Source organism: Crocuta crocuta, unplaced genomic scaffold, assembly GCF_008692635.1.
Source record: "Crocuta crocuta isolate KB4526 unplaced genomic scaffold, BGI_CrCroc_1.0 scaffold334, whole genome shotgun sequence".
In the NCBI taxonomy this organism is placed as follows: domain Eukaryota; kingdom Metazoa; phylum Chordata; class Mammalia; order Carnivora; family Hyaenidae; genus Crocuta; species Crocuta crocuta.
The window spans coordinates 2,277,280-2,300,087 of NW_027533260.1; the positions used below are offsets into that span (position 1 = coordinate 2,277,280).

General features: G+C 57.0%; 3 protein-coding genes and 1 long non-coding RNA gene across 4 annotated transcripts in view; 2 read left to right on the forward strand and 2 right to left on the reverse strand.

The window, feature by feature from the left end:
* ALDH16A1 (aldehyde dehydrogenase 16 family member A1) overlaps positions 1 to 6,172 on the reverse strand; it is a 15,023-nt gene extending 8,851 nt beyond the window's left edge. Inside the window, exons 1-4 of the mRNA XM_077747148.1 lie at positions 6,001 to 6,172; positions 1,262 to 1,364; positions 595 to 721; positions 3 to 16 (exon numbers count right to left, since the gene is read on the reverse strand). Coding sequence (XP_077603274.1) covers positions 3 to 16; positions 595 to 721; positions 1,262 to 1,364; positions 6,001 to 6,090 — 334 coding nt within the window. The 5' untranslated portion in view covers positions 6,091 to 6,172. The remainder of the gene's footprint in view (positions 1 to 2; positions 17 to 594; positions 722 to 1,261; positions 1,365 to 6,000) is intronic.
* Positions 6,173 to 6,444: 272 nt separating this feature from the next.
* PIH1D1 (PIH1 domain containing 1) lies at positions 6,445 to 11,119 on the forward strand. Its single transcript, XM_077747444.1, has 9 exons — positions 6,445 to 7,112; positions 7,464 to 7,530; positions 7,890 to 8,069; positions 9,374 to 9,435; positions 9,513 to 9,594; positions 9,980 to 10,130; positions 10,378 to 10,453; positions 10,743 to 10,886; positions 10,999 to 11,119. The coding sequence occupies exons 1-9, from the start codon at positions 7,023 to 7,025 to the stop codon at positions 11,035 to 11,037; spliced, it is 891 nt and encodes a 296-aa protein (XP_077603570.1). The 5' UTR covers positions 6,445 to 7,022; the 3' UTR covers positions 11,038 to 11,119.
* LOC144217761 (uncharacterized) lies at positions 10,104 to 12,189 on the reverse strand. The gene is made up of 4 exons (XR_013330942.1): positions 11,824 to 12,189; positions 10,971 to 11,087; positions 10,663 to 10,890; positions 10,104 to 10,290 (listed from the first exon to the last, which is right to left on the reverse strand). It is a non-coding gene; the product is annotated as an uncharacterized LOC144217761 (long non-coding RNA).
* Positions 12,190 to 13,869: 1,680 nt separating this feature from the next.
* Positions 13,870 to 22,808, forward strand: part of SLC17A7 (solute carrier family 17 member 7) — a 10,002-nt gene continuing 1,063 nt past the window's right edge. The window contains exons 1-12 of the mRNA XM_077747149.1: positions 13,870 to 13,904; positions 14,106 to 14,222; positions 18,236 to 18,488; positions 19,623 to 19,741; positions 20,034 to 20,148; positions 20,227 to 20,314; positions 20,469 to 20,555; positions 20,648 to 20,790; positions 21,465 to 21,614; positions 21,778 to 21,910; positions 22,322 to 22,432; positions 22,640 to 22,767. Coding sequence (XP_077603275.1) covers positions 13,870 to 13,904; positions 14,106 to 14,222; positions 18,236 to 18,488; positions 19,623 to 19,741; positions 20,034 to 20,148; positions 20,227 to 20,314; positions 20,469 to 20,555; positions 20,648 to 20,790; positions 21,465 to 21,614; positions 21,778 to 21,910; positions 22,322 to 22,432; positions 22,640 to 22,767 — 1,479 coding nt within the window. The remainder of the gene's footprint in view (positions 13,905 to 14,105; positions 14,223 to 18,235; positions 18,489 to 19,622; positions 19,742 to 20,033; positions 20,149 to 20,226; positions 20,315 to 20,468; positions 20,556 to 20,647; positions 20,791 to 21,464; positions 21,615 to 21,777; positions 21,911 to 22,321; positions 22,433 to 22,639; positions 22,768 to 22,808) is intronic.

Consider the following 22,808-nt stretch of genomic DNA (forward strand, 5'->3'; position numbering starts at 1 on the left):
GATCGTCTTGGCCAGCCTGTAGAGAAAGCCAGGGGGAGGGTCGTTTCCCACTGCCTCTCAGTCGGGCAGAGTCCCGAAACACCGCCTACGAACCTGGACTACAATCCCCATGATCGCGGCCACCAGTTACCAGAGAGGGAGAGCACCAAAGATTTATGGGAAATGTAGTCCGAGAAACACATTTCTCGCTGCCTTACTCGAAACTCCCAAAGGTGCTGGGAAATTGGAAACGTAACCTTTTATCTCAAAGGCGTTTTAGAAAATGGGACGTTGGTCTCTAGTTGCTCCAAGAGAATGATGGAAAATGGATGCTGAGGCTCCAGCAGCCCCAATGAATTGCCGGGGAAAAGGGAGCCGCAAAGAGCCCGGAGGCTATTCTGGGAAACGGCTTCTCCATTTGACATTTCTACTCCTGGCGGGTGGATGCTTTAGCAGCTAGAGGCTCAAAGGCATGCTGGGAATATGAGCCTTAGCTACCCAATCAATTGCTCCAGACATGGAGACATCGGGAAATAGTGTTCCCAGGGTCTCGAGCGGGTGCTGGGGGATGACGTCCCTCCCCACCTCCCAGGGTCCACACCTCAACTGGGTCACCTGGTCAGGTGCTGGGCCCGAGAGGCTCCGGGGAGTCCGCTCCAGTGCTCCCACGCAGTCCTTGCTGCCTCCACGGCTGCTGCAACATCCTCAGCCTGTGCCTGGAGGCAACTGGCCACGTTCTCTCCTGGGAAGATGAATGGAGGGACCCCAGATGTGCCCCAAGGCAGTAGAGCTGGTCCCCAGCCTCACTCTGTTATAAATATTTTGGTCGTAGGGGCGCCTGGGTAGCTCTGTCGGTTGAGCATCTGACTTCAGCTCAGGTCACGATCTCACGGCTTGTGGGTTCGAGCCCCACACCGGGCTCACTGCTCTCCATGCAGAGCCCGTTTCAGATCCTCTGTCCCCCTCTCCCTGTGCCCCTCCCCTGCTCCCATGCTCTCTCTCTCAAAAATAAATAAAACACTAAAAAAATATAAACATATTGGCCATTCCTCTGGCTGCCTCCCATAATCAAGGAAGGGATCTTGGCAGACAGGGACTTCAAAAAAGCACACACAGGCACTTGGAGCCATAATGAGGATGACTGTTAACAGGAAGAGGCAGAAATCTTGGCCTTCTCCCCCCACTGGCTACTTCCTGCCTTCAGGGCCCTGAACAAAGGGAATGGGGTGTTGTCAGTAGGTACAGCCTCTCCCTCCCGGGATAACTGGGGGACACTTCATACCTGTGATGGGGTCCTGGCAAGGTACCGAATTCCTGTGTTCCGGCTTTAACCACTTTCCATTTACATAGTGACCCAAGTGCCGGTCTTGGGTGTCCAGCCAGGCCTGGGGGAGGCAAAGATAGTTTGGAACAAGGTCTGGGAGGCAGCTGGCGGAGGTCGGTCCCTACCTAGAATTCTCTGGGAGGGGGACACTTGCCTCCCTTTGCCCCACATGCTAATTCTTTGCCTGTGTGGCAGGGAAAGGGACGTAAATGTAAAATACATGGGGTGCCTGGGTGGCTCGGTTGGTGGAGTGTCCGACTTCGGCTCAAGTCACGATCTCATGGTTTGTGAGTTTGAGCCCCATGTTGGACTCTGTGCTGACAGCTTGGAGCCTGGGCCTGCTTCCGATTCTGTATCTCCCTCTCTCTCTCTCTCAAAAATAAATAAACATTTAAAAAAAAAACCCATGTAATAGAAAACTCACCATGTTTAACCATTGTAAAGTATACAATTCAGTGGTATTTGGTATGTTTGCAATGTTGTGCAAGCATCACGATCTAGTTTCAGAACATTCTCATACCCCCAAAACGAAACTGTGTACCCATTAGGCAGGCACTCTCTCTTCCTCATGGCCCCAGCCCCTGGCAACCGCTAATCTGCTTTCTTTCCTGTGGATTCGCCTACTCTGCGTATTTCATGTAAATGGAAGCCTACAACATGCAGCTTTTTGGTCTGCCTTCTCTCATCCAAGATGGTGGTTTGTGTCTTAATTTTTTTTTAATGTTTACTTATTTTTGAGGGAGAGAGAAAGCGTAAGCTGGGCAGGGGCAGAGAGAGGGAAGACAGAGGAGCTGAAGCAGGCTCTGAGCCGTTAGCACAGAGCTGACACGGGGCTCGAACTCTTGAACCTCGAGATCGTGACCGGAGCCGAAGTTGGATGCTTAACCAACTGAGCCCCCACAGCATGGTGATTTTGAGGCTAGTCCAAGTCGTAGCATGTGTCAAGCCCTCATTCCTCTCTACGGCTCTACACATTCCACTGTCTGGACTGGCTACGCTGTGTCTATCTGTCCCTCATCAGCTGATGCGCATTCAGTTTGTTTCAGTCTTCTGCTTAGCATGAATGGTGCTGGTAAGGCGGATTCCCGTACACATTTTTGTCTGAACACCTGCCTTCACTTGGAGGCAGAGGTACCCAGGAGTGGAATGGCTGCCAGGAGTGGAATGGCTGAGTCAACCCTCTGTATAGCTTATTAAGGAATCACCAAACTATTATCCACGGTGGCTGTGCCATTTTACGTTCTCACCAGCCATATGTGAGGGCTGTCCTCCGGACTTTAAAATATGGCTTAATAAAACCCATTCTCGGGCCCTCTGGGTGGCTCAGCTGGCTGAGCGTCTGACTTCGGCTCCAGTCATAATCCTGTAGTTCATGGGTTTGAGCCCTGCGTTGGGCTCTGTGCTGACAGCTCAGAGTCTGGAGCCTGCTTTGGATTCTGTGTCTCCTCCTGCCCTTCTCTCTCTCAAATATAAATAAACATTAAAAAGCAAAACAAAAACAAAACAACCCGTTCTCCATGGAGAAATGACCTCAGGTGAACTTTCTATTCCTCAGGACACCTGAGACAACTCAGCTGTATCACCAGGCAACAATGGCTCCTGAATGGGACAACTGGTGACATGCCGTAAATACCCAATGGGAAGCCAGGGCACTGAGGCTTTCTGGAGTGGTCTGCAGTCTTTTTTTCTTTTTCTTCTTTTTTAATGTTTATGTATTTTGGAGAGAGAGAGCATGAGCAGGAGACAGAGGGACAGAGAGAGAGGGGGACAGAGGATAGGAAATCTGAAGCGGGCTCTGTGCTGATAGCAGTGAGCCCAACATGGGGCTTGAACTCATGAACCGTGAGATCATGCCCTGAGCTAAAGTCGGCTGCCCAACCGATTGAGCCACCCAGGTGCCCCTGAATATATTTTTTTAAATGTGTATTTATTTTGGGGCGCCTGGGTGGCGCGGGCGGTTGAGCGTCCGACTTCAGCTCAGGTCGTGATCTCACGGCTTGTGAGTTCGAGCCCCGCATCAGGCTCTGTGCTGACAGCTCAGAGCCCACTTTGGATCCCCTGACTCTCTCTCTCTGTCTGTACCTCCCCTACTCACTCTCTTTCTCTCAAAAATAAACAAACAAAAAAATGTGTATTTATTTTGAGGGGGAGAGAGAGCACAAATAGGGGAGGGGAAGAGAGTGGGAAGGAGAGAGTTCTGAGTGGGAAGCCTGACACGGGGCTGGAACCCACAAACCGTGAGATCATGACCTGAGCCAAAATCAGGAGTCAGGCGTGTAACAGACTGAGCCACCCAGGCACCGTGGCATTGGAGGATATTAAAGAATGACCCCTAGGGCCGTGCCTGGCTGGCTTGCTCAGTAGAGCGTGTGACTCTTGATCTCAGGGGTGTGAGTTCGAGCCCCACGTTGAACACGGAGCCTACTTAAAAAACATTAAAATATTAAAGAATGACTGCTAATGTGAAGGGTGAAAAATGGCAAGGTGGTTATGTTACCAAATGAGTCCTTATCGGTTAGAAATGAGGATTCAAGGGCGCCTGGGTGGCTCAGTTGGTTAAGCGTCCGACTTTGGCTCAGGTCATGATCTCACAGTTGGTGGGTTCGAGCCCCGGCTCGGGCTCTGTGCTGACAGCTCAGAGCTTGGAGCCTGCTTCTGATTCTGTGTCTCCCTCTCTCTCTGACCCTCCCCTGCTCACGCTGCCTCTCTCTCTCTCAGAAATAAATAAAATATTTAAAAAAATTTTTTAAAAATGAGGATTCAAAGATAGGGGAAGAGAACATGACATCTGGGATTTCAATCATTCCAGAGAAAAGAGAAAAAACAAATGAATACAACACTGGTCCAAATGGTGATGATTCCTGAAGCAGAAGTAAATAGCAGTTCATAGTATGAAGCAGTCTGTGGAAGTTTGCAAACTTTCCCCCCCAGAAAAAAACAAATCCCTCAAAGAATGTCTACAGGGTCGTGGCGGGTCATGCTGGTGGAGGCTGGGGACTCATGACTTATCTAAAAAAGACAGTCACTATCGGATCCAGATGACTGTTGTCAGGGAATGTGATCCAAACATTGCCAAAGTTTGGGATTTTATTTTCAAAAGCTGGAATCCTGGATGTTTCCATGGAATTAGTTGACCACGAATTCACATTTTCAAAAATAAAGTTCCAGCCAAAGAAAACAGTTGGTTGGATGAATTGGCCCCACATGCTGGAAGGCTGGGAGGCGGTGGGGGAACCCTGGGCTGCGGAATCCGCGGGCTCAGGTTCAAATCTCAGCTTCACCTCTTTTCAACTGTGTTGACCAAGGCCAAATTGCTTACCCCTCTTACGCCTCTGTGTGTCACTAAAATAATGCCAATCACCCCCTCTCACAGCTGTTTTGGGAACTAAAGGAGATCATGATCGCGCTGCGCCCAAAGGCTGGCACGTAGAAAGCACCCAGGAAATACGAGCTATGACTACATTATCGCTGTTTCAGTATATTCCATCTCGAGCCCACCTTCAAGTGTGGGAATTGTCTGAACTCTGCCCCAGAGCATCACTCCCATCGTTCAATGATCTTACGGTGCCGACTCCCAGGTCCCTGTCTCCAGTACTGAAGGCCGAAGCCCAAGTAACATCCGACTCCTGCCCAGAACCCAAGGCTGTCCCCAGGTCCCTCACAAGCTTGCGGTCGCCAAGCGCAGCGTCTTTCCTTGCGATCCGAGTCCTCCTGGGCCCATCCCTGGCGGTGGTGGTGGAGGGAGGAGACAGAGCTGGACTCAGGCGTTGTCCTCGCCCTCTCACCTCCGCAAAGGGCTCCTCCTCAATCTCTGCCTCACCCCTCCTATCCATCTTCTCCATTTCCACAGCCGGCTCCTGGCTCTGACCTCACCTTCTTCCACTTGGACCACTGCTCTAGCCTCCTCTTCTCTCCTTGAAAAGAAGCCCAAGCTCCTCACGCCCGGGGGCTAGGAGACCCTGCGCGACCCCGAGAGCCCCCACGAGGGAACTCTGAGGGGACCCCCGAGAGATCACAGAAGTCTCATGAGGGTGTAAAGAGGCCCTGAGGAATCACGGGAGCCCTGCGGGGGTGTTCTGAGTGGGGTGAGGGGTCATGCGAGCCCCACGGGAGTATTCTGAGGGGCTGCAGGTTAATTACAGCAAGTTCTGATGTATTCTTTTGTTCTGAGCTTCCAAGATCTTTGGAGCCCCGCAAGTATTGGGGGGTGTCGGGAGGAATCCCGCGAGCCCCACGAGAAGGCGGGGGTGAGGGGTGGGACGCAGGATCATGGGAGCCACAGGATGTTCTGGGGAAGTCTATGGGGCTTCTGAGGGTCCTTGGAAGATCAAGGGAGCCCCACAGTAATTCCGGGTCCCGGGGGATCCCGGGAGGTTCTGAGGGGGTTGTGAAGAATCACGGGAGCCCCTCCGGGGCCTCTGAGAAACCGGGGAAACACCCTCGCCAGTAGAGACCAGAGAGTAGATGAGCTACTACCAAACAAGGGAAGAGGGTCACGGGTTAAGAGGCAGCAACCGCAAAGGCTCAAGGGAAGGCCCTCCTAGGGTGGGTCCTAAGGGGTGGCCAGAACTCGGGGACCGAGAAGGGCGGAGCTGCTGAACTGCCGCGGTGGATCACGGGAGTCCGCGCGCTCAACGGGTCCTGGAGGCCTGGCTGGGGTGGCCGGGACTGGGCAGCGCCGAACGGCAGGCCCTCACCAGTGCGCATGCGTGGCTCTCAGGCGCCGGTCCGTACTCCAGCGTGGTGAAGATCTCTCTCGTGCTGGGCTGTGCCTGCGTCGCGGCCATCACTCGCCCGGACCGCTTTCCACAAAGGACTGCGGGGCGCTCTGCCCAGAGGCGCCTTGAGGTCGAAGGGCAACACCGCCCCCTCCAGCCCAAAGGGCGGGGCTACGGAAGATAGAGCGTAACCCCACCTTAGTCCCGGTGACCCCGCCCATTTACCCCGGCTGGGAAATGTAGTTTGGAGCAGGCGCGATCCTCCAAACGGGAGCGGTGGGGAACGGAAATGCAGGTGCCTGGCAAGTAGTTAGGGGTGCTCCAGATTTAGAAGGGTGGCCGTCTTGTGCCTTTCCGCCACCCTTTTTATATTGAGGACAGAAAGTAAGTTTAGTCCGAAGTATATTTACTAGAGACTCGAATCTAGCTCTGGGACGAAGCGATAGTTGAGATCAGAACGGAATCTTTCAGGATGGACACTGAAATTAAGGTTTTGAAAGTGCGCCAGTCTGGACTGCCCCGTAGTTTGGCTAGATGTGGTTGGGAAAGAGAAATACGGCTTTAATCGACACAGGAAGTGTGCCTTTTAGAGGCTAAATTCGGGATTTAATTTTGATTGGTTGAGGTGAGAGGCGTGGCTTCGTCCTTAGGCTATGATTGGTCAGAACTTAATGAAGTTGCAGGATTGGTGAATGAGCTTCTGAAGCAGACGGAAGTGTGGTCTGCCGAAGCCCTTGGTTACGCAGTGACTGGAAGCGTGCCTGTGTACACGGCACGTAGGATCTACAGAGCATCTGGGAATATTGGCTCCCCAGATTTGACAACCTTATCTAGTCTGAGTGGGATTCTAGTCTCAGGACAGATTCTTAGACTTTCATACGGAAGAGTGGGTGCCACGGGTCGGCTGGGGGTCTGGCACCAGGCTCCACAGGTCGGATCCTGGCGAAGGTTCCCGGCCGCGTCGGGGTTGCTGAGGACGCCTAGGTCTTTCCCCCAGGGCCATGGCGGACTCGAAGCTCTTGGTGCCCGAGCTAAGCGAGGCAGAGAAGATGGGCACTGAGACCGCGCGTTTCGAGGAGCTACTGCGGCAGGTGCGGACTGACCGGCTTCTGGGTCCTGGGTCCCTGGGTATTCTGGGTATGCGCGCGTGTGTGTATACTGTGTATATGTGTGTACGCCCCCGGATGCTCAGAGATGGGACTACCTTCCCAGACGGCACTATGTGGAATTGTAGTTGGTTAGCACCAAGTTTGCTAGGCTCTGGAAGAAATGCAGGTGAGGTTGGGCTCGTTCATAGGGGTCCTCAGAGGAGGAGAGGGACATAGTATGTCTTATTCTGCGCACATGTCACATGCATAAAAAAATCTCCATAAACTTTTGAAGAACAAATGAGGGTCCGACAGCACAGACGCCATGCCTGGACCGTGTTTCCCTTCACACAGGCCTCCCAAGAGCTCCAGCAAGCCCAGACAAGCAGACCAGACTCCACACAGATCCAACCTCAACCTGGTAAGAAAGGCAGAGAGAGAGGGATTGAGTCTCAGAGAGGTGGACAGAGACTGGGGGCAGGGGAGACACAGAGAGAGGAGGCAGGAGAGAGGCACAATAATGGGGTAGAGAGGTCTTTGGCAGGGAGGGCGGGAGTGACAGATTCAGAGAGAGCAGAGTAAGGACCAAGAGCTAAAGAAAGAGGGAAGGAGGAGGACTGGGGTGACTAGGGGGACAGAGACTCAAAGATAGAAGGGGGAATCAGAGAGGGGTTGGGGAGCAGGCCCAGAAAGCAGAGGACTGAGGCTCAAAGCAGGGACAGCGCAAGGGAAGGAGAGAGACACGCACAGAGGCAACCAGGACAATCCCATTTCCACCAGGTTTCTGCATAAAGACCAACTCCTCCGAAGGGAAGGTGTTCATCAACATCTGTCACTCTCCTTCCATCCCTCCTCCGGCTGATGTGACCGAGGACGAGCTGCTTCAAATGCTGGAGGAAGACCAAGCCGGCTTTCGCATCCCCATGAGCCTGGGAGAGCCTCATGCCGAACTGGATGCAAGTCAGTGCCCTCGGGGGACCGAGGAAGCGAGTTCCCTGGGTCCTTTCTTCCCTAGGAGCCAAGATCCAGGGCCCAGACCCTCCTCCTCCAGGACCTAGAAATCTGGCCTCCTACTTCCTGTGACACAAACCTAGGCTCCTGGGCCTCCAGCACCTTCTGCATGGGGTGGTCCTGTTCTGGTTCTGCCCACCTGGCCCGGCTGGCACTTCTCCCTGCCCGACCCCAGGGAGAGCTGGGCAGGTGTCCTCATTAGCTGGCCAGACCAGCTCTCACTCTTGTTCTGCTTGCTTCTTCACCCTTCTTCCCTGTCCCTGTCTCTCTGCCTTGTCTCACGTGTCTCTGTTGAGTTTCTATCTCTGTGTGCTCGCTTTTCAGTCCATATTGCCCCCTGAGACCTCCTGGGACCAGGCTTTGGGCAGTGCCCTGGGGAGTGGGGACTGATCAAACCTAGAACTTGCCCTTGAGAGACTCCTAGTCTTTTTTTTTTATTTTTATTTTTTAATGTTTTATTTATTTCTAGGAGAGAGAGAGAGACAGCGTGAGCAGGGGAGGGTCAGAGAGAGAGGGAGTCACAGACTGAAACAGGCTCCAGGCTCTGAGCTGGCAGGCAGCACAGAGCCCGACGCGGGGCTCGAACCCACGAACCGCGAGATCATGACCTAAGCGAAAGTCGGACGCTTAACCGACTAAGCCACCCAGGCGCCCCGAGAGACTCCTAGTCTTAAGTGAGGGCAGAGAAGACATGCGATTTCATTATGGTGTGATCTGTGCTGTTCTGGAGTTGGGGGGGGGGCCTTCACCCAAACTGAGGAGTCAAGGAAGGCTTCCTGGAGGAGGAGGTGGCAGATATAATAAGATGCCCAGGAACCAGAGGAATGCATCAGGCCAAGACACAGAAGAGGGTTCTAGGCAGAGGCGACTAAGGAGTCCAGAGGCTGGAAAGAAATGATTGAATTGGATTGGTCAGTATTTGGAAGAGATTGGAAGTGAGGTTCACTTCAGGTGGGAGGGGCTGACCACACAGAGCCTCTAGCGCCAGGCGGAAGGACCTGGGGCGCTGGGGAGCCATGGGAGGGCTGTGAGCAGGGAAGGGTCAGGGTCAGCGTTGGGATGTGGTGGGAAGAGACCTGGCTGATATGAGCCCAGACTGGCGAGTGCCAGGCTTGAGCCCTCACTTTCTAATTGTGTCTGGGTCTCTCTGGTTCATGCGGCCGCTGTCCTTCATTGTTTTTGCCTCGTCGGTATCTGGGTGGTGGGGTTCCTACGGAGGGCTGGGGGTCTCACCCCCCTTTCTCTCCCCACAGAAGGCCAGGGTTGTACCGCCTACGACGTAGCGGTGAACAGCGACTTCTACCGGAGGATGCAGGTTGGGGGCAGGGCTGCGGGTGAGGCTTGGGCCGGGGCCTCTCCCTCCGTCCCGACCCCTCCCTCTCTCACTCCTAGAACAGCGATTTCTTGCGGGAGCTCGTGGTCACCATCGCCAGGGAGGGCCTTGAGGACAAATACAGTCTCCAGCTGAATCCAGGTGAAGGGCAGGGCCTGGACTAGCGGGGACTCGGGGAGCCAGCGCAGCTTGGGGACAGCCCTTGGAAAAGGTGGGGTAGTGCGGGCAGGGAATTTTTTAGTCCCTGGGCTGCGGGTTAGGTTACCGGGAGAAGGCGCGACTTCCCAAGGTGGGGGTGGGGGCGGAGATGGGAGGCAGGGAAGGGGCGGGGTCTGGCTAGCCAGAGGGCGGAGCCAGGAGCATCTCTGGGGACAGATCCCGCCCCCGCACCCAGAGAAGGGTGGGGCTGAAGTGGGCAGATTTCCTAAAGCCAAGCTTGGGGGTGTGGCCAGGTCCCTGGCATCCTGGGAGGGGCGGAGACTTTTCCGAGGCTCTTGGGTGTGCAAGACCTGCTAGGAAAGCCAAGGGGCACCCCCCCCCATGCCCGCCCNGCGCATGTTGAAGAACCGACCTTTCCTGGGCTCCATCTCCCAGCAAAATATCCGCTCCCAACAGCGTCCTCGGATCCAGGAGCTGGGAAACCTGTACACTTCCGACCCCCCGAGACCTGAGGCAGGGTGGGCCTTCGATGGGTTCTCTCTCTTGTGTCTCTCCAGTGATTTTTGGAATCCCTCCCTCAATCCTTCCTCTCCACAGGAGGCGGTGTCCTGGGGCTCTGGGAACCCCGAGGGGGGAGAAGCAGGATGCCCACGGAGAAGGCTCCCCGAGGCTGCAGGGCTTGTAGGAGGGAGAAAGGGAAAGAGTAGCCCTGGCAGAGAGCGACCTGGTGGGTTCTTCTCAGTCTGGGGTCCTGTGCTTCTGCAGCCCTGAGAAGCCTCACCTGAACCTTTGGCTGGAAGCCCCTGACCTCCTCTTGGCTGAAATTGACCTCCCCAAACTGGTGAGTGTACATTTGACCAGAGTGGGAGAATGAGGTCTAGAAGGTTAGGGTCTCGGGGGGTGGGGTGGGGGGTGAGCTGGGCTCTGTCCTGACAGCCCACACCCTGCTTCGGATTCTGTCTCCCTCCCTCTCTCTCTCTCTCCCTACCCCGCTCACGTGCTGTCTCTCTCAAAAATAAGTAAACATATTTAAAAACAACAACAACACACCAGGCTTTTGTTCCTGGTCCATGTTGTTATTGTCCCATTGCTGGGAACGGAAGGGCGGGCTCACTCCACTGTATTCCCAGGATGGAGCTCTGGGGCTGTCGCTGGAGATCGGGGAGAACCGCTTGGTGTTGGGGGGCTCCCAGCAGCTGTACCATCTGGATGCCTGTATCCCCCTGCAGATCAACTCTGAGGAGAGCAGGGCAGCCTTCCATCGGAAGAGAAAGGTACCTGGGGAGGTACAGGGAGGTTTGCAGGGGAGCGGGGACCCTGGGGGGAGGGGTGGCGGCGTTGGACTCCTGGTCCCGAACCTTCCGTCTGTTTCCTGTCTCTCCTCAGCAATTGATGGTGGCCATGCCCCTCCTGTCGGTGCCTTGACCTGGTTTCTTTCCGTGATCCTCAGTGGAGAGAAGAGGCTGGTGGCTTCTCTAAAATGGAAATAAAAGATGTTTGTCTTTGTTCTGTGTCTGGCCAGGAATCCACGGGGAGTGGGAGGGAAAAGGGACATTGGATTGTGTCCTGGAGTCACAGAGAAGTCTCTGTCCCAGCTGTGTCCTCAGCCTCTCCCCACCAGATCCTCTCCCTGGCCTCCAGCCTCTCCCGTCGTGTCGCACAGGGTCCCAGAGGTGACCCTCCCGTCTCCACTTCAGGGGTCTTCCTTGGCTCCCCAGTGTCCCAGGAGAAGATCCCAGAGCCTCCTGCAGCCTAGCGCTCCAGGCCATGTGCGGTACCCCTGACGCTTCATTTTCTCCCTGTCCTTCCTGTCTCTAGCCCACCACACAGGACAGTCCCGCCCACACCTGTGTTTTGCACCTCTCTTTAGTTTCTGCTGTTCGCTCCACTTAGAGTGTCCCCACCAGTAAAACCAGGGATTTTGTTTTAATTTTAAATTAAAAATTTTGTTAATGTTTATTATTTATTTTTGAGAAAGAGAGAGAGAGAGACAGCGTGGGTGGGGGAGGAGCAGAGAGAGAGAGGGAGACACAGAATCCAAAGCAGGCTCCAGGCTCCGAGATGCCCGCACAGAGCCCAATGCAGGGCTCGAACTCATGAACCAGGAACCAAGAGATCATAACCACTGAGATCAGACGCTCAACGGACTGAGCCACCCAGGCGCCCCAAGCCCAGGATTTCTAATTGTCTTGCCCTCACAGGGTGCCTTACCCATGTCCGTTAGTGATCCGATGCACGCCATCATCTCCAGCCTCTCCTACCTCTCGTCCTGACAAACTGCTCATTCCTAGAATGGTGCTTCATGTCACAATCACACCTAACTATGTCCCACTTCCCAACTCTGCAAGTACCACTTCGTCTGCTATGGACGCTCCCAAGTCTTCCCTTTCAGTGAATTTTCTCTGGGAAGCTTTTCCAACTTCAAGCGTTCTCTGATCTCCCCTGGCTGAGTTAGAATCCTCTGGCGGTGGCGACGTCTGGTACCAGTCTTATCTGGTTGTAGCTCTGGCCCTTTGGTGCGGTAATGCTTGACAATTAGCAGGAACTTAATGAACGTTGAGTTAATGAGTGATTGCTAACTCTCTCCTTCCATAGTGAGTCCTGGGAGGATAAGTAAACGGAGGCGCCTCAGCGATAAACGTCGGGAGACCGGCGAGGCTGGAATGGAGTTAATTGGGTAGGGTGGCAGGAGTAGAGAGTGAGTGAGAAGGTGGTAAGGCAGCTGGGATGATCTCTGGTAGGGTCTGTTGGACTTCTGAAAGAGCGAACGTGGGCGCCAGTGTCCACCAGAGGGCGCCTCGCAACCTCAGCCTGTTGTCTCAGAAAACTACAACTCCCAGCGGCCCTCGGGGAGCGCGGCTCTTCTGAAGCAACGGGTGAGGCCCAGCGGCCGCTGGGACTTGTAGTTAGCACGGGGGCCCCTCCATGGGAGGCTTAAGAACTCTTTCCCAGGTCCCAAAAAAGTGTGGAGCTGGGTCCCTTCCTCCTTCTTCGGTCTCCATGGTGATGGTTCCGGCGCAGGCCCGGGATTTGGCAGCGGCCGGGCCTCCCCTCCCACTCCCTCCTCTTCACCATCTGCTCCACCTTCACACCTGGCCCGGAGCCGCGGCCGCCGCCTCCGCAGCCGGGCCGAAGATTCTGCCGCCACAAGGTGGCGCCTGTGGACGGCTCCGCGAGCTACTCCTCCTTCAGAGCCGGGAGTCGGGTCTCCATCCCCTCCTCCCTCAGATCCTGGGGTCCCGGCCCCCAATCCCCCACCCTTTACCGCGGATCTGGGGGTTTCTCAAACACAGGCAGAACTGTGGGCCCCGGCGACCAACGGGACAAGGAGAGAAACGAGAGGCCACGGTGGGCAGCGGCTGCCGGGCCCCCGGGGCCGTGGGNCGGGGCCCGTGGCGCCCGCCCGCCGCGCCGGCTGCTCCCTCCCAACCCACTTGAGGGCCTGTGCCACATCATGAAAATTTAATCCCAAATGCATTTGCGGCCCGACTCAGGGAGGCGGGGAGGACAGGAGCACCCTCCCGGAGCTTGGGTCTGGAAGCGGACTCAGCGTCGGGGAGAAGGGCTGGTCTGGCGAAAGGAGCAGGGGCAGGATTCGCCGGCCGGCCGCGGACCTCGAAATAGTCCGGGTTCAAGCCCAAAGGGGCAGGGCTGGAAGTCAGAGATGGAGTAAGGGGGCGGGGACAGGTTCTAGCAGGAGGGGGACACAATTCAGGGGGCGGAGAAAGAACTCCGGGTGTGGGTGGGGACAGAACTCAGACAGACAGATTACAGGGGAAGGGGGCAAAAATTAGGGCAGGGACAGATCTCCGGGGAGAGGACCGAACTCAGGTGGCGGGTAGAGAACTCGAGGGAGTGGGGACAGAACTCAAAGGGCGGAGTAGATTGCAGGCTGGGAGGGAATTATCGGGGTCGCAACTGGGGACTGGCATATAACCGTCAGGGGAAGGAAACAGAGGGTGAAGGAGCCAGGAGGGGTGTGCGCCCCGAGGGGAAAGAGAGCTGGAAGGGGGTAGAATTTTAAAGAGGAAAGAGGGAAACAGGTGGATGGAAGTCCAGAGGCAAGAAACGGGTTGGGGGAAGAACAAGAGAGGACAATGGGTGGATCGAGATGGGGGGCTGGAATTCAGGGGGAAAAAATTGTCTGAATGAGAAAACACCCTCTGAATGAGGAAGTTGGAGCTGAGGACGAGGCAGGGGTGGGGGTGGAATTCGGGGGGCGGGATTTGGAACTAGAGGACAATGGAACTCGAGGGGATGGGGCTGGAGGATGAAACGCAGAAGACGGAACCGTAGGGGGCGAAAGCGCCAGGACGAAATTAGGGCGAACTAAAAAGGAGAGGGAAACCTCAGGTGAGCAAGAGAACTCGGGAGGAGAGAAGAGAGATAGAAGGAGCTGGGGGGTGGGGGTGGGGATGGAAGGGAAAGGGGGTAACTTCAGGAAGGGATAGAATTGGGGCGACGCAACTCAGAGGAGTGAGTTCAGACCCCAGAGGCGTGGTCTTGGAGCAGAAGGGGCAGGAACCGCAAGGAGCGGGAGGGCGGCGGAAGGGGGCGGGCCCAAATGGCAAGAGNAAGCTAGCGGGTCGCGCCCTCGGGAGGCTGCACCGGTGAGCGTGGTGAGGGTCCTGGGTGGGGAACAAGCCGGTGAGGGGCCGAGGAGGACGCACATCCCCACCTGGGCCGAGACGGACGGATGGAGAGGCGATACCCGCGGATGGGCTTCCACTCATCTGTTCTATTCTCTCCATCCTCCGACGGTCCGCTCTCCCTGATCCAGTCTCGTCCATCATCTCATTCATTTTTCCGTGTCCCACCCCACCCCTGAATCTCCCTTTCCCCTGGGGCTGCCTATTTCCTTCTCTTTGGATCTCTGACCCCCTTCCCCACTTTTGGGTCTCTGTTCACTTATTTTCACTCTGCCTCCTTTCTCGGAATCTTGCCCCCTCTCTGGGTCTCTCTATTCCCCTTTATCTGAGAGTCTCTGGCCCCCTCTCTCCCTGAGTCTCTGGCCACTGGTCTCAGATCTCTATCAACCCTCCTCTCTGGGTCTCTGCTCCCCTCTCTCTGGGTCTCTGACCCTCTCCTTTTGGGTCTCTGTCTCCCTCTCTCTGGGTTTTTATCCTCTGCGCTGGGTGTCACCATCTCCCTGTGTCTTTTTCAGTTTCCATCTCTCAGAGTTTAATCTGAAGCTAAAGCGGATTGGGGCCCATTGGTCCTTGTCCTTGGGGAGAGCTAAGCTGGGAGAAGCCAGGGCATCCTGGGTCTCTGGGGGAGAAAGAAGTTGCAGCCTCAAAATTAGGCCCTGGGGTAGGGTGGACTTCCAGAAGGATATAGGCTAGAGCTAAGAAGGACTTCTTTTCATCCAGGGAGATGACCCCAGTGACCTGGGTGTCCCCAGGGCAGTCTGCTGGACACCTCCCCCGAATCTCTCACCCCCAACCCCAGCCCTGGCTCCAAGTCAGAGAAATTACTCAGCTGCGGAGAAGCCTAAAAATATCTGGCCACAGCGCGGGGAGGAGATGGCCTCATCAGCACCAAGCCCCTGCTGCCATTCCCTTGGACCCTGTCCCCTTGGCCTTGACCCCATCTTTAGTTGACCCTCAATGCATCTCTCTAGGCCATGCAAGTCCTTCTCTAAGACTGAACACCGGTCCTGCTTGCTGCAGATCACCTCCTAGCTCCAAAGTTCCCCCACCCTCTAGTACCTGGAGAGATGGGAATAAGGCTGGACAGAAGGGAGGGGGCAGGAGGGGAGGGTGGTGCAGTGGGGGGAGGGGGAGCTGAGATAACCTCACCCCTTCTTTTCCCAATCTTCCAGGCCCTCCCCACCCTTTTTCTCGCCTCCTTTCACGAGTTTCTCAAAATACATCAGTGCGAAGTCAGGAGAGGGAGAGAGACGTGCTGATGGAGGGGGCTGGAAGGAGGGTGGTGGCGGGAGGGATGTGTTTCTCGGGCCCCCTCCCTCGGTCCCTGCTTCTCAGCTTCTCTCGTGTGTCTGGGTTTCTCTCAGTCTGTCTGTGCCTTACGGTCACCTCCCTGGGCTGCCTCCTGAGCCTCTGGAGACCCCAGAACCAGAGCTAACCCCAGAACAGTCACCAAGGAGCTGGAGTTTGAGAAGAGCATTGCAGCTGAATCCCGGTCTTCACTTTGAGGGTTGAAGAGAGGCAGGAATGCCCTGTACTGGACATAACACCCTGATTCCACTTAATCCTTTAGACAAAGCTGGGGAAACTGAGGCTCAGTTCGAGAAGGGGGAAATCAATGGATTAAGTATGAATGCCATCATTCGAACCCAGGCCAGCCCTCCCCGCCCCCCAAGCCTGGGACGGAGGCTGCAGTTTCCTAGAGATGAGTGATCCTGGAGTGGGTGCGGAACTCCCTCAGACCAGGAAACAGACGGTCACCCAGAGTGACAAGGACATGGCGGGGGGAGGGGGATGCAGGAGAGACGGGCGCCAAGGTGCCTCCTTTCTGAGAACTAGGCCTTGGATGGGGTGATGCCAGGGGTCAGGGAACGCTCAGGACCCATCATCGCACTCTGGTGTGTGACCTTGGACCTGCGACTTCTGCTTTCTGAACCTCAGTTTCCCTAATCCTGCAATGGGCGGGGAGTGCCAAACGACCTAAGGGGACAGAGGCCCGAGGGAGGAGGGGAGCGGACAGAGAACCCAAGAGAAGCAAAGACAGAGACCCATGGAGAGGGAGATGGTGACACCTTCTTCATTTTGGTGAACTGCTTCCTAAGTGCAGCATTCCAGCACCCAGGAAGGGGAGGAGGACCCCCCCCCTCCAGTCTCTCCTCCTCTCTGTTCTTGTCTTCTGGGAATCACTTGGGTCACGTCATCTCCGCGCCCCTGGTTCTCTTACCCTGAGATGATCAGTATCACCTGGCAGTGCCCTCCTTGTGACCTCACATTCTTACCCTTGCCCCCATTTTAGAGATGTGGGCAGCTGACCCCCCCCACCCCTCCCACCCCCCCAGCAGCCCATTTAGAAAGCCTTGGTCAGATATCTGACACATTGGAGTATCCACAACGGGTATCAAATTTCAGGGGCTGCAATCACATCCTGAGTTTCAGGGTCAAATAAAATCTGATGGTAACCCAGGTCAAAGTCAGGTCGCTATGGCTGGCAGGTTCTGATGCAGGGTGGGGGGCAGTCCCTACCAGTCCGCGCCTGCATTCTGGGGCATCTATTCCTCCCCCCCCCCCCGCCCCTCTCTGGCTCTTGTCCCTGATCCCTCCCGGGTACTGTCCACTCCCCCAGTCTCTTTCTCCCACCCCTGTTTCTTAGCCCCCTCCCCCAACCTCCTTAAGTTCTAGGATGGGGAGGGTGGCTGTGTTCTCTCTTCTCTTCCACCCGCCTCCCCCCAGACCGTCTGGCTGTTCCTTCCTCCCCCGTCCCAGTCTCCCTCGCCTCCATCTGTTCTAGCCCCTTCCTGGGATCCAGCCCGATCCCCTGGCTGCGTACCCACCTCAGAGAGGGGCCGCATCTCACAAATCACGTTCCCAGCTTGTTTCTCCTGAGTCCCCCTGGTCTCCATCTTTCTCTGCGTCTGTGTGTCCTCTCTTTCGGGTTTCTGTCCCCCTCCATCTCTGAGGTTCTGTCCCCTTCCCTCTCAGGGTCTCTGTTTCCCCTTTTCTCTCTGGGTCTCTGTCTCTCTTTTTGTGTCCCTGACCCTCTTTGTTTCACCCCCCACCCACCCCCAATCTCTGTCACCCTCCTTTTGGACACCCTGTCTCAGGGCACCTCTCTTTCCCTGCAGCCTCTCTCTGGATTTGAGGAGGTTCTCCAAATACCCTATCCATCATCACAGACTCAATCCTGGTTCCAGAACGGGCGGGGGCGAGAGCCTCGCTGGGGACTGAGCCAATCCCCCTACCAGGGCCATCTGTCCCTTGCCAGGACACCACCAGCCACTCTCCCTCCCTACTCCCTAGCTGACAGCCTGAACTCAGGGTTCCCCAGGGATGTCTGGCTGGGCTGCTGGATTCCAGGGACCCTGACTTCTCCCCACCCTCAGGAATGGGCTTCCGGCGTCTGAAGGGAGTCAGCTGGATGTCAGCCCCACACCTGGGGCCTGGAAGCGGGGAAGGGCATTGCCACAGGGGGCAAGAGAGGAGGGGGGTCGGTATATATAGCAGACGTGGCTGAGAAGCATCTGTTCTTTTGACACCTTTGCTGAAGCATCTCCTTAGCGCCTTTTGCTTCCTCAAATAGACTCATATCTGGGAGAGGGGGCTGGAGAGTCTCTGGGCCTTAGCGTGGGGGCTGGGGACACAGGTTCTTGGATCCTAAAGTGTACTTTGGGGTCTAAAACTCCTGAGTCGCGAGATAACTAACAGAGCTGGGGAGAGGGAAACTGAGGACCCTCATACCTGCGGGAGAAGGGTGCTGGCAGCGTGAATCCCTGGTCTGTGGGGGATGGAAAGAAGGGGGTCCAGATTCCTGAATCCTGGGGGGCTAAAGGAGCGAGGGGCCGGACCCTTGTCGAAGGAGGGAGTGCGGGCTTAGAATCGTGGATCTTGAAAAGCAGGAGGTTTTGCCCTGAACTCATGGGAAGGAGCGGGCCGGGGGCCCTGGACTTACGAGTCTTTGATCCTTGCTGCCTGCCCCGCAGCCTTCTGGAAAAGCGGCAGGAAGGTGCAGAGACGCTAGAGCTGAGTGCTGACGGGCGCCCGGTGACGACGCAGACCCGGGATCCGCCGGTAGTGGACTGCACCTGCTTCGGTCTCCCTCGCCGCTACATTATCGCCATTATGAGCGGGCTGGGCTTCTGCATCAGCTTTGGTATCCGCTGCAACCTGGGCGTGGCCATCGTCTCCATGGTCAACAACAGCACGACCCACCGCGGGGGCCACGTGGTGGTTCAGGTAGTTTAGGGGCGTGTCCCGGCACGCCGGCCCACCTGGCCCTGCCCACGCCCCCTGTGACGTCACGTTGGTCCGGGCGCAACCCAGGCCGAGCCCCTGGCCGCCGCAGCCTGAGCAGCCCCGCCCATGTGCGTGCCGCGGGCGGCTCCCGTCTGCCCCAGGGGTCTCCCCTCCCTAAGCCCCGCCCCGAGCTCAATGAAGCCCCGCCCCTAGTTAGTTCAGGTCCAGGATTTCAAAGTGCAGACTTTGCGCCAGCATTAGGTTCCCTACGTGTTTTGCCCCCGCTCCATTTTGGGCCTCTTAGCTCCACCTGCCATCCATGCCTGTCACCGCTGTCACAACTTAATCCCAGCCTTATGGCAGGCTCCACCCTGAGTTTTGATCCTGTTGTTTCTGAAGTTCAGTCCCTGCTAAATCCCGCTTTATCGGCTCCGGCCTTTACCTGAAGCCCGCCTCATCTCAGACTTCCTCCCTAGAAAAAAAAATATATATATTTATTTTGAGAGACAGAGGGCGAGCAGGTGAGGGGCGGAGAGACACACAGAATCCGAAGTCTCGAACCCACGAACCGTGGGATCATGACCTGAGCCGAAGTCGGACATTTACCCGACTGAACCACCCAGGCGCCGCAGACTTCCTCCCTATTTTAATTCTGGTGTAGACCGTGCCCCTGCCTCAGGACAAACTCCGGATTTACGCATTGGCCTCCCTGCCTCGTCTCTTGCTCCCGTCCAGTCAGGCTGCCCCTTTGGCTACTTCTGGTCCCTGGCTAGACCCCACCCAGTCACTCCGCAAACAGTCCGTAGGCTGGTTAAGAGGAGTAAGTGGAGAAAGAGTCCCCACCCCATTTATGAGCCCCTAGACAGTCAAAGCGGGGGCACCGAGGCAGGGAAGCAGGCAGAGCGAGGCTTCTAGGCAGCAGCAGGCCCCGTTGCTAGGGCAGAGCAGCCCCGGGAAGCCTAGGCGGAGCAGAGCTGGGAGGAGGACGGCTTGAATTTTGATTGGCAGGTGTTTTGGCGCGAGAGGGGATCCTTGGTGCTGATTGGCTGAGGCACTAAATCTGTCTGTGCTGATTGGTGGAGGGGCAGAGCCTGGGGGCGGAACAGCTGGTTTGACGTGCCTTTTGGCCCGCAGAAAGCTCAATTTAACTGGGATCCAGAGACTGTTGGCCTCATACACGGCTCCTTTTTCTGGGGCTACATTGTCACCCAGATTCCCGGAGGATTTATTTGCCAGAAATTCGCAGCCAACAGGTACAGGGCTGGGGTCTCAAGGTGGGCGGGAACTACAGTTGTGTGGCTGGATTTAGTGGGTGTAGCCCGGCACTTCGGGGCTGAGGCGGGGAAATAGGAGGAGCCTGCGATCAGGGCGGGGTCTTGGGGGAAGGCGGGGCTTGTGATTGTGGAAGGTGAGAGTTACAGAGAAGGTGGGAGCCGGGGGTCCTGGGGAACACCACGCCTGGCCCGCTGTGGGCAGAAAGAGCAGAATCCTAGCTCTGGCGGTAGAGCTGCGCCCTATTCTCATACTATGGACTCTTCCCACCAGGGTTTTCGGCTTTGCCATTGTGGCTACATCCACTCTGAACATGCTGATCCCCTCGGCTGCCCGAGTCCACTATGGCTGTGTCATCTTCGTGAGGATCCTGCAGGGGTTGGTAGAGGTAAAGCCCGGCTCCACAAGACCCTGTGCCTGTTCTGACTCCGCCTCTTCTCCCTGACTTTGGTTTTCTCCTTCCTAGGGGGTCACTTACCCCGCCTGCCACGGGATCTGGAGCAAATGGGCCCCGCCTTTAGAGCGGAGTCGCTTGGCGACAACAGCCTTCTGCGGTGAGAGGAAGGGGCTGGGAGCCAGACTTGCGGGTCGGAGGGAGGAGGGACCGTGGCCTGTACTTATGTGTCCCAAAAGGCAGGGACTGGGCGTCCACATTCCCGGATCTGAGGATAGATGAGTCTCTTCTACATGTTGCACCCTCCCTCTTAGGTTCCTATGCTGGGGCGGTGGTCGCGATGCCTCTCGCCGGGGTCCTGGTGCAGTACTCAGGCTGGAGCTCTGTGTTCTACGTCTATGGTGAGGGCCCCGGACGCCTGGGTCCGGGTGGCGCTGGGGCGGAGCGAGGCCGGTCATCGCCTCGCTTCCGTCCCCCTCCTGACCCTCCCCAGGCAGCTTCGGGATCTTTTGGTACCTGTTCTGGCTGCTCGTCTCCTATGAGTCCCCGGCTCTGCACCCCAGCATTTCGGAAGAGGAGCGCAAGTACATCGAGGACGCCATCGGCGAGAGCGCCAAACTCATGAACCCGGTCACGGTCCGGGCCCAAGCCTGCAGGGCGGGGGCGCGGTGGGGCAAGAAGAGATATCCAGGCAGGGAGGCAGGAGAAAAGGGGGCTTCGAACCTGCACGGAGTGTAGACTGTGGATCGTGGTGGGTTCCTGTAGACTCTCAGACGAGACAGGTTGGGGATGCATAGTGGGTGCGACTTGAACCTAGGAGGAGGGGTCAAGGCCGCGGGGAAGAAAAGATCAGCAGGTACTGAGGGCAGGGCTAGGTTGCTAGGTGGACAGAACCAGTATGGGGCGCAGTGAAACCAACAGAGACAGGATTCGAATGTGGGGAGTGCGTTGCTTAGACGAATGAGAGTGAGGCTAGAATTAGGGGGCATAATGGAAATTAGAAAGAGACTCCTGGGCTCACATTTATGGGTCCCTGAGGGTCATCGCCGGGTCTGCACACCTGCAAAACCTGAGGGACACTGCAGAGTCGGGACACCTGCATCCCTGAAGTGTCACTGTGAGGCCAGGATGTCAAGGTGCCCACAGGGACGTGGTCAAGCTGGTGCCCCTGGGTCCCCAGAGGTTTTAGTGAGGTCGGGAAACCTGGGTCTGTGTGGGACTATATATAATAGGGTCCCTGAAGGGGAGAGCGCCCCGCCCTGGTCTCCAACTTAGCCGCCTCTCCTCTCCCCCCTCCCCGCAACCCCCAGAAATTTAACACACCCTGGCGGCGCTTCTTCACTTCCATGCCAGTCTACGCCATCATCGTGGCTAACTTCTGCCGCAGCTGGACCTTCTACCTGCTCCTTATCTCCCAGCCCGCCTACTTCGAAGAGGTGTTCGGCTTCGAGATCAGCAAGGTGAGGGGAAGGCAGGGGGCGCAGCGGGGAGAGATGAAGCAACCGGGCCCGGATCCCAAGAGGTCGGAATGAGGGGCAGGGAGGAGCCAGTGGTGCCGTAACCTGGGTGGAGATGCCCGGCCAGCGGCCCCTGAGCGCCCGCTCTGTGCGCTCGCGGGTGCAGGTGGGCCTGGTGTCAGCGTTGCCTCACCTGGTCATGACCATCATCGTGCCCATCGGGGGCCAGATCGCCGACTTCCTGAGGAGCCGCCGCATCATGTCCACCACCAACGTGCGCAAACTGATGAACTGTGGAGGTGAGGGGGGCGGGGCCCTGCGCCGGGTCTGGGACCGCCTGGGCGGGGCGGGACCAGGTGAGGGTGGAGGTGGGGTCAGGGGCGTGTCCAAGAAGTCCGAGCGCGGGTGTGGCCGGGCGTGGAGGAACCGAACCCCTGGCTGCAGTCTCAGGGCCCACCTGGTGGAAGGGCCAGGCGCCTGTGACTACGCAGGGGTTGGACCTGAGTCTTTAGGGCGTGGCCTAGTCCTGGCGTGGGGCCACGGAGGACGCGGCTGGGGCGGTGGTGGCCCCCGGGAGCGTGGTCGAGGACGAGGCGTTAGGGAGGTGAGGGTTTGGTTAGGGCGGGCGCGAGCACAAAGCCACGGACCGGCATGGAGGTGGCCGGCCTGGGGCGGGAACAGGAGGGAGAGGCGGTGTGGGGGGGCCTGGNGCTTCGGCATGGAAGCCACGCTGCTGCTGGTGGTCGGCTACTCGCACTCCAAGGGCGTGGCCATCTCCTTCCTCGTCCTCGCCGTGGGCTTCAGCGGCTTCGCCATCTCTGGTGAGAACCGCGGATCCGCCGCTTGGCGGACTCTGGACAGCTCTGTAGGGAACTTCCTGGCTCTGGAAGGGGACCTTCCAGCCCTGCACAAGGTGGACCGGCAAGAGCCGGAGGGAGGGGGAGGCTGCGATGGGAGGGGTGAGATTCATTCACGAGGGAGTGAGATGCATTCATTCGGGAGTGACGCCTTCTGGCTTGCCTCGCCAGGGTTCAACGTGAACCACCTGGACATCGCCCCGCGCTATGCCAGCATCCTCATGGGCATCTCCAACGGCGTGGGCACGTTGTCAGGCATGGTGTGCCCCATCATCGTGGGTGCCATGACTAAGCACAAGGTCCGTGCACCGGCCCTGACCCGCCCCCCCTCCCATTTTCT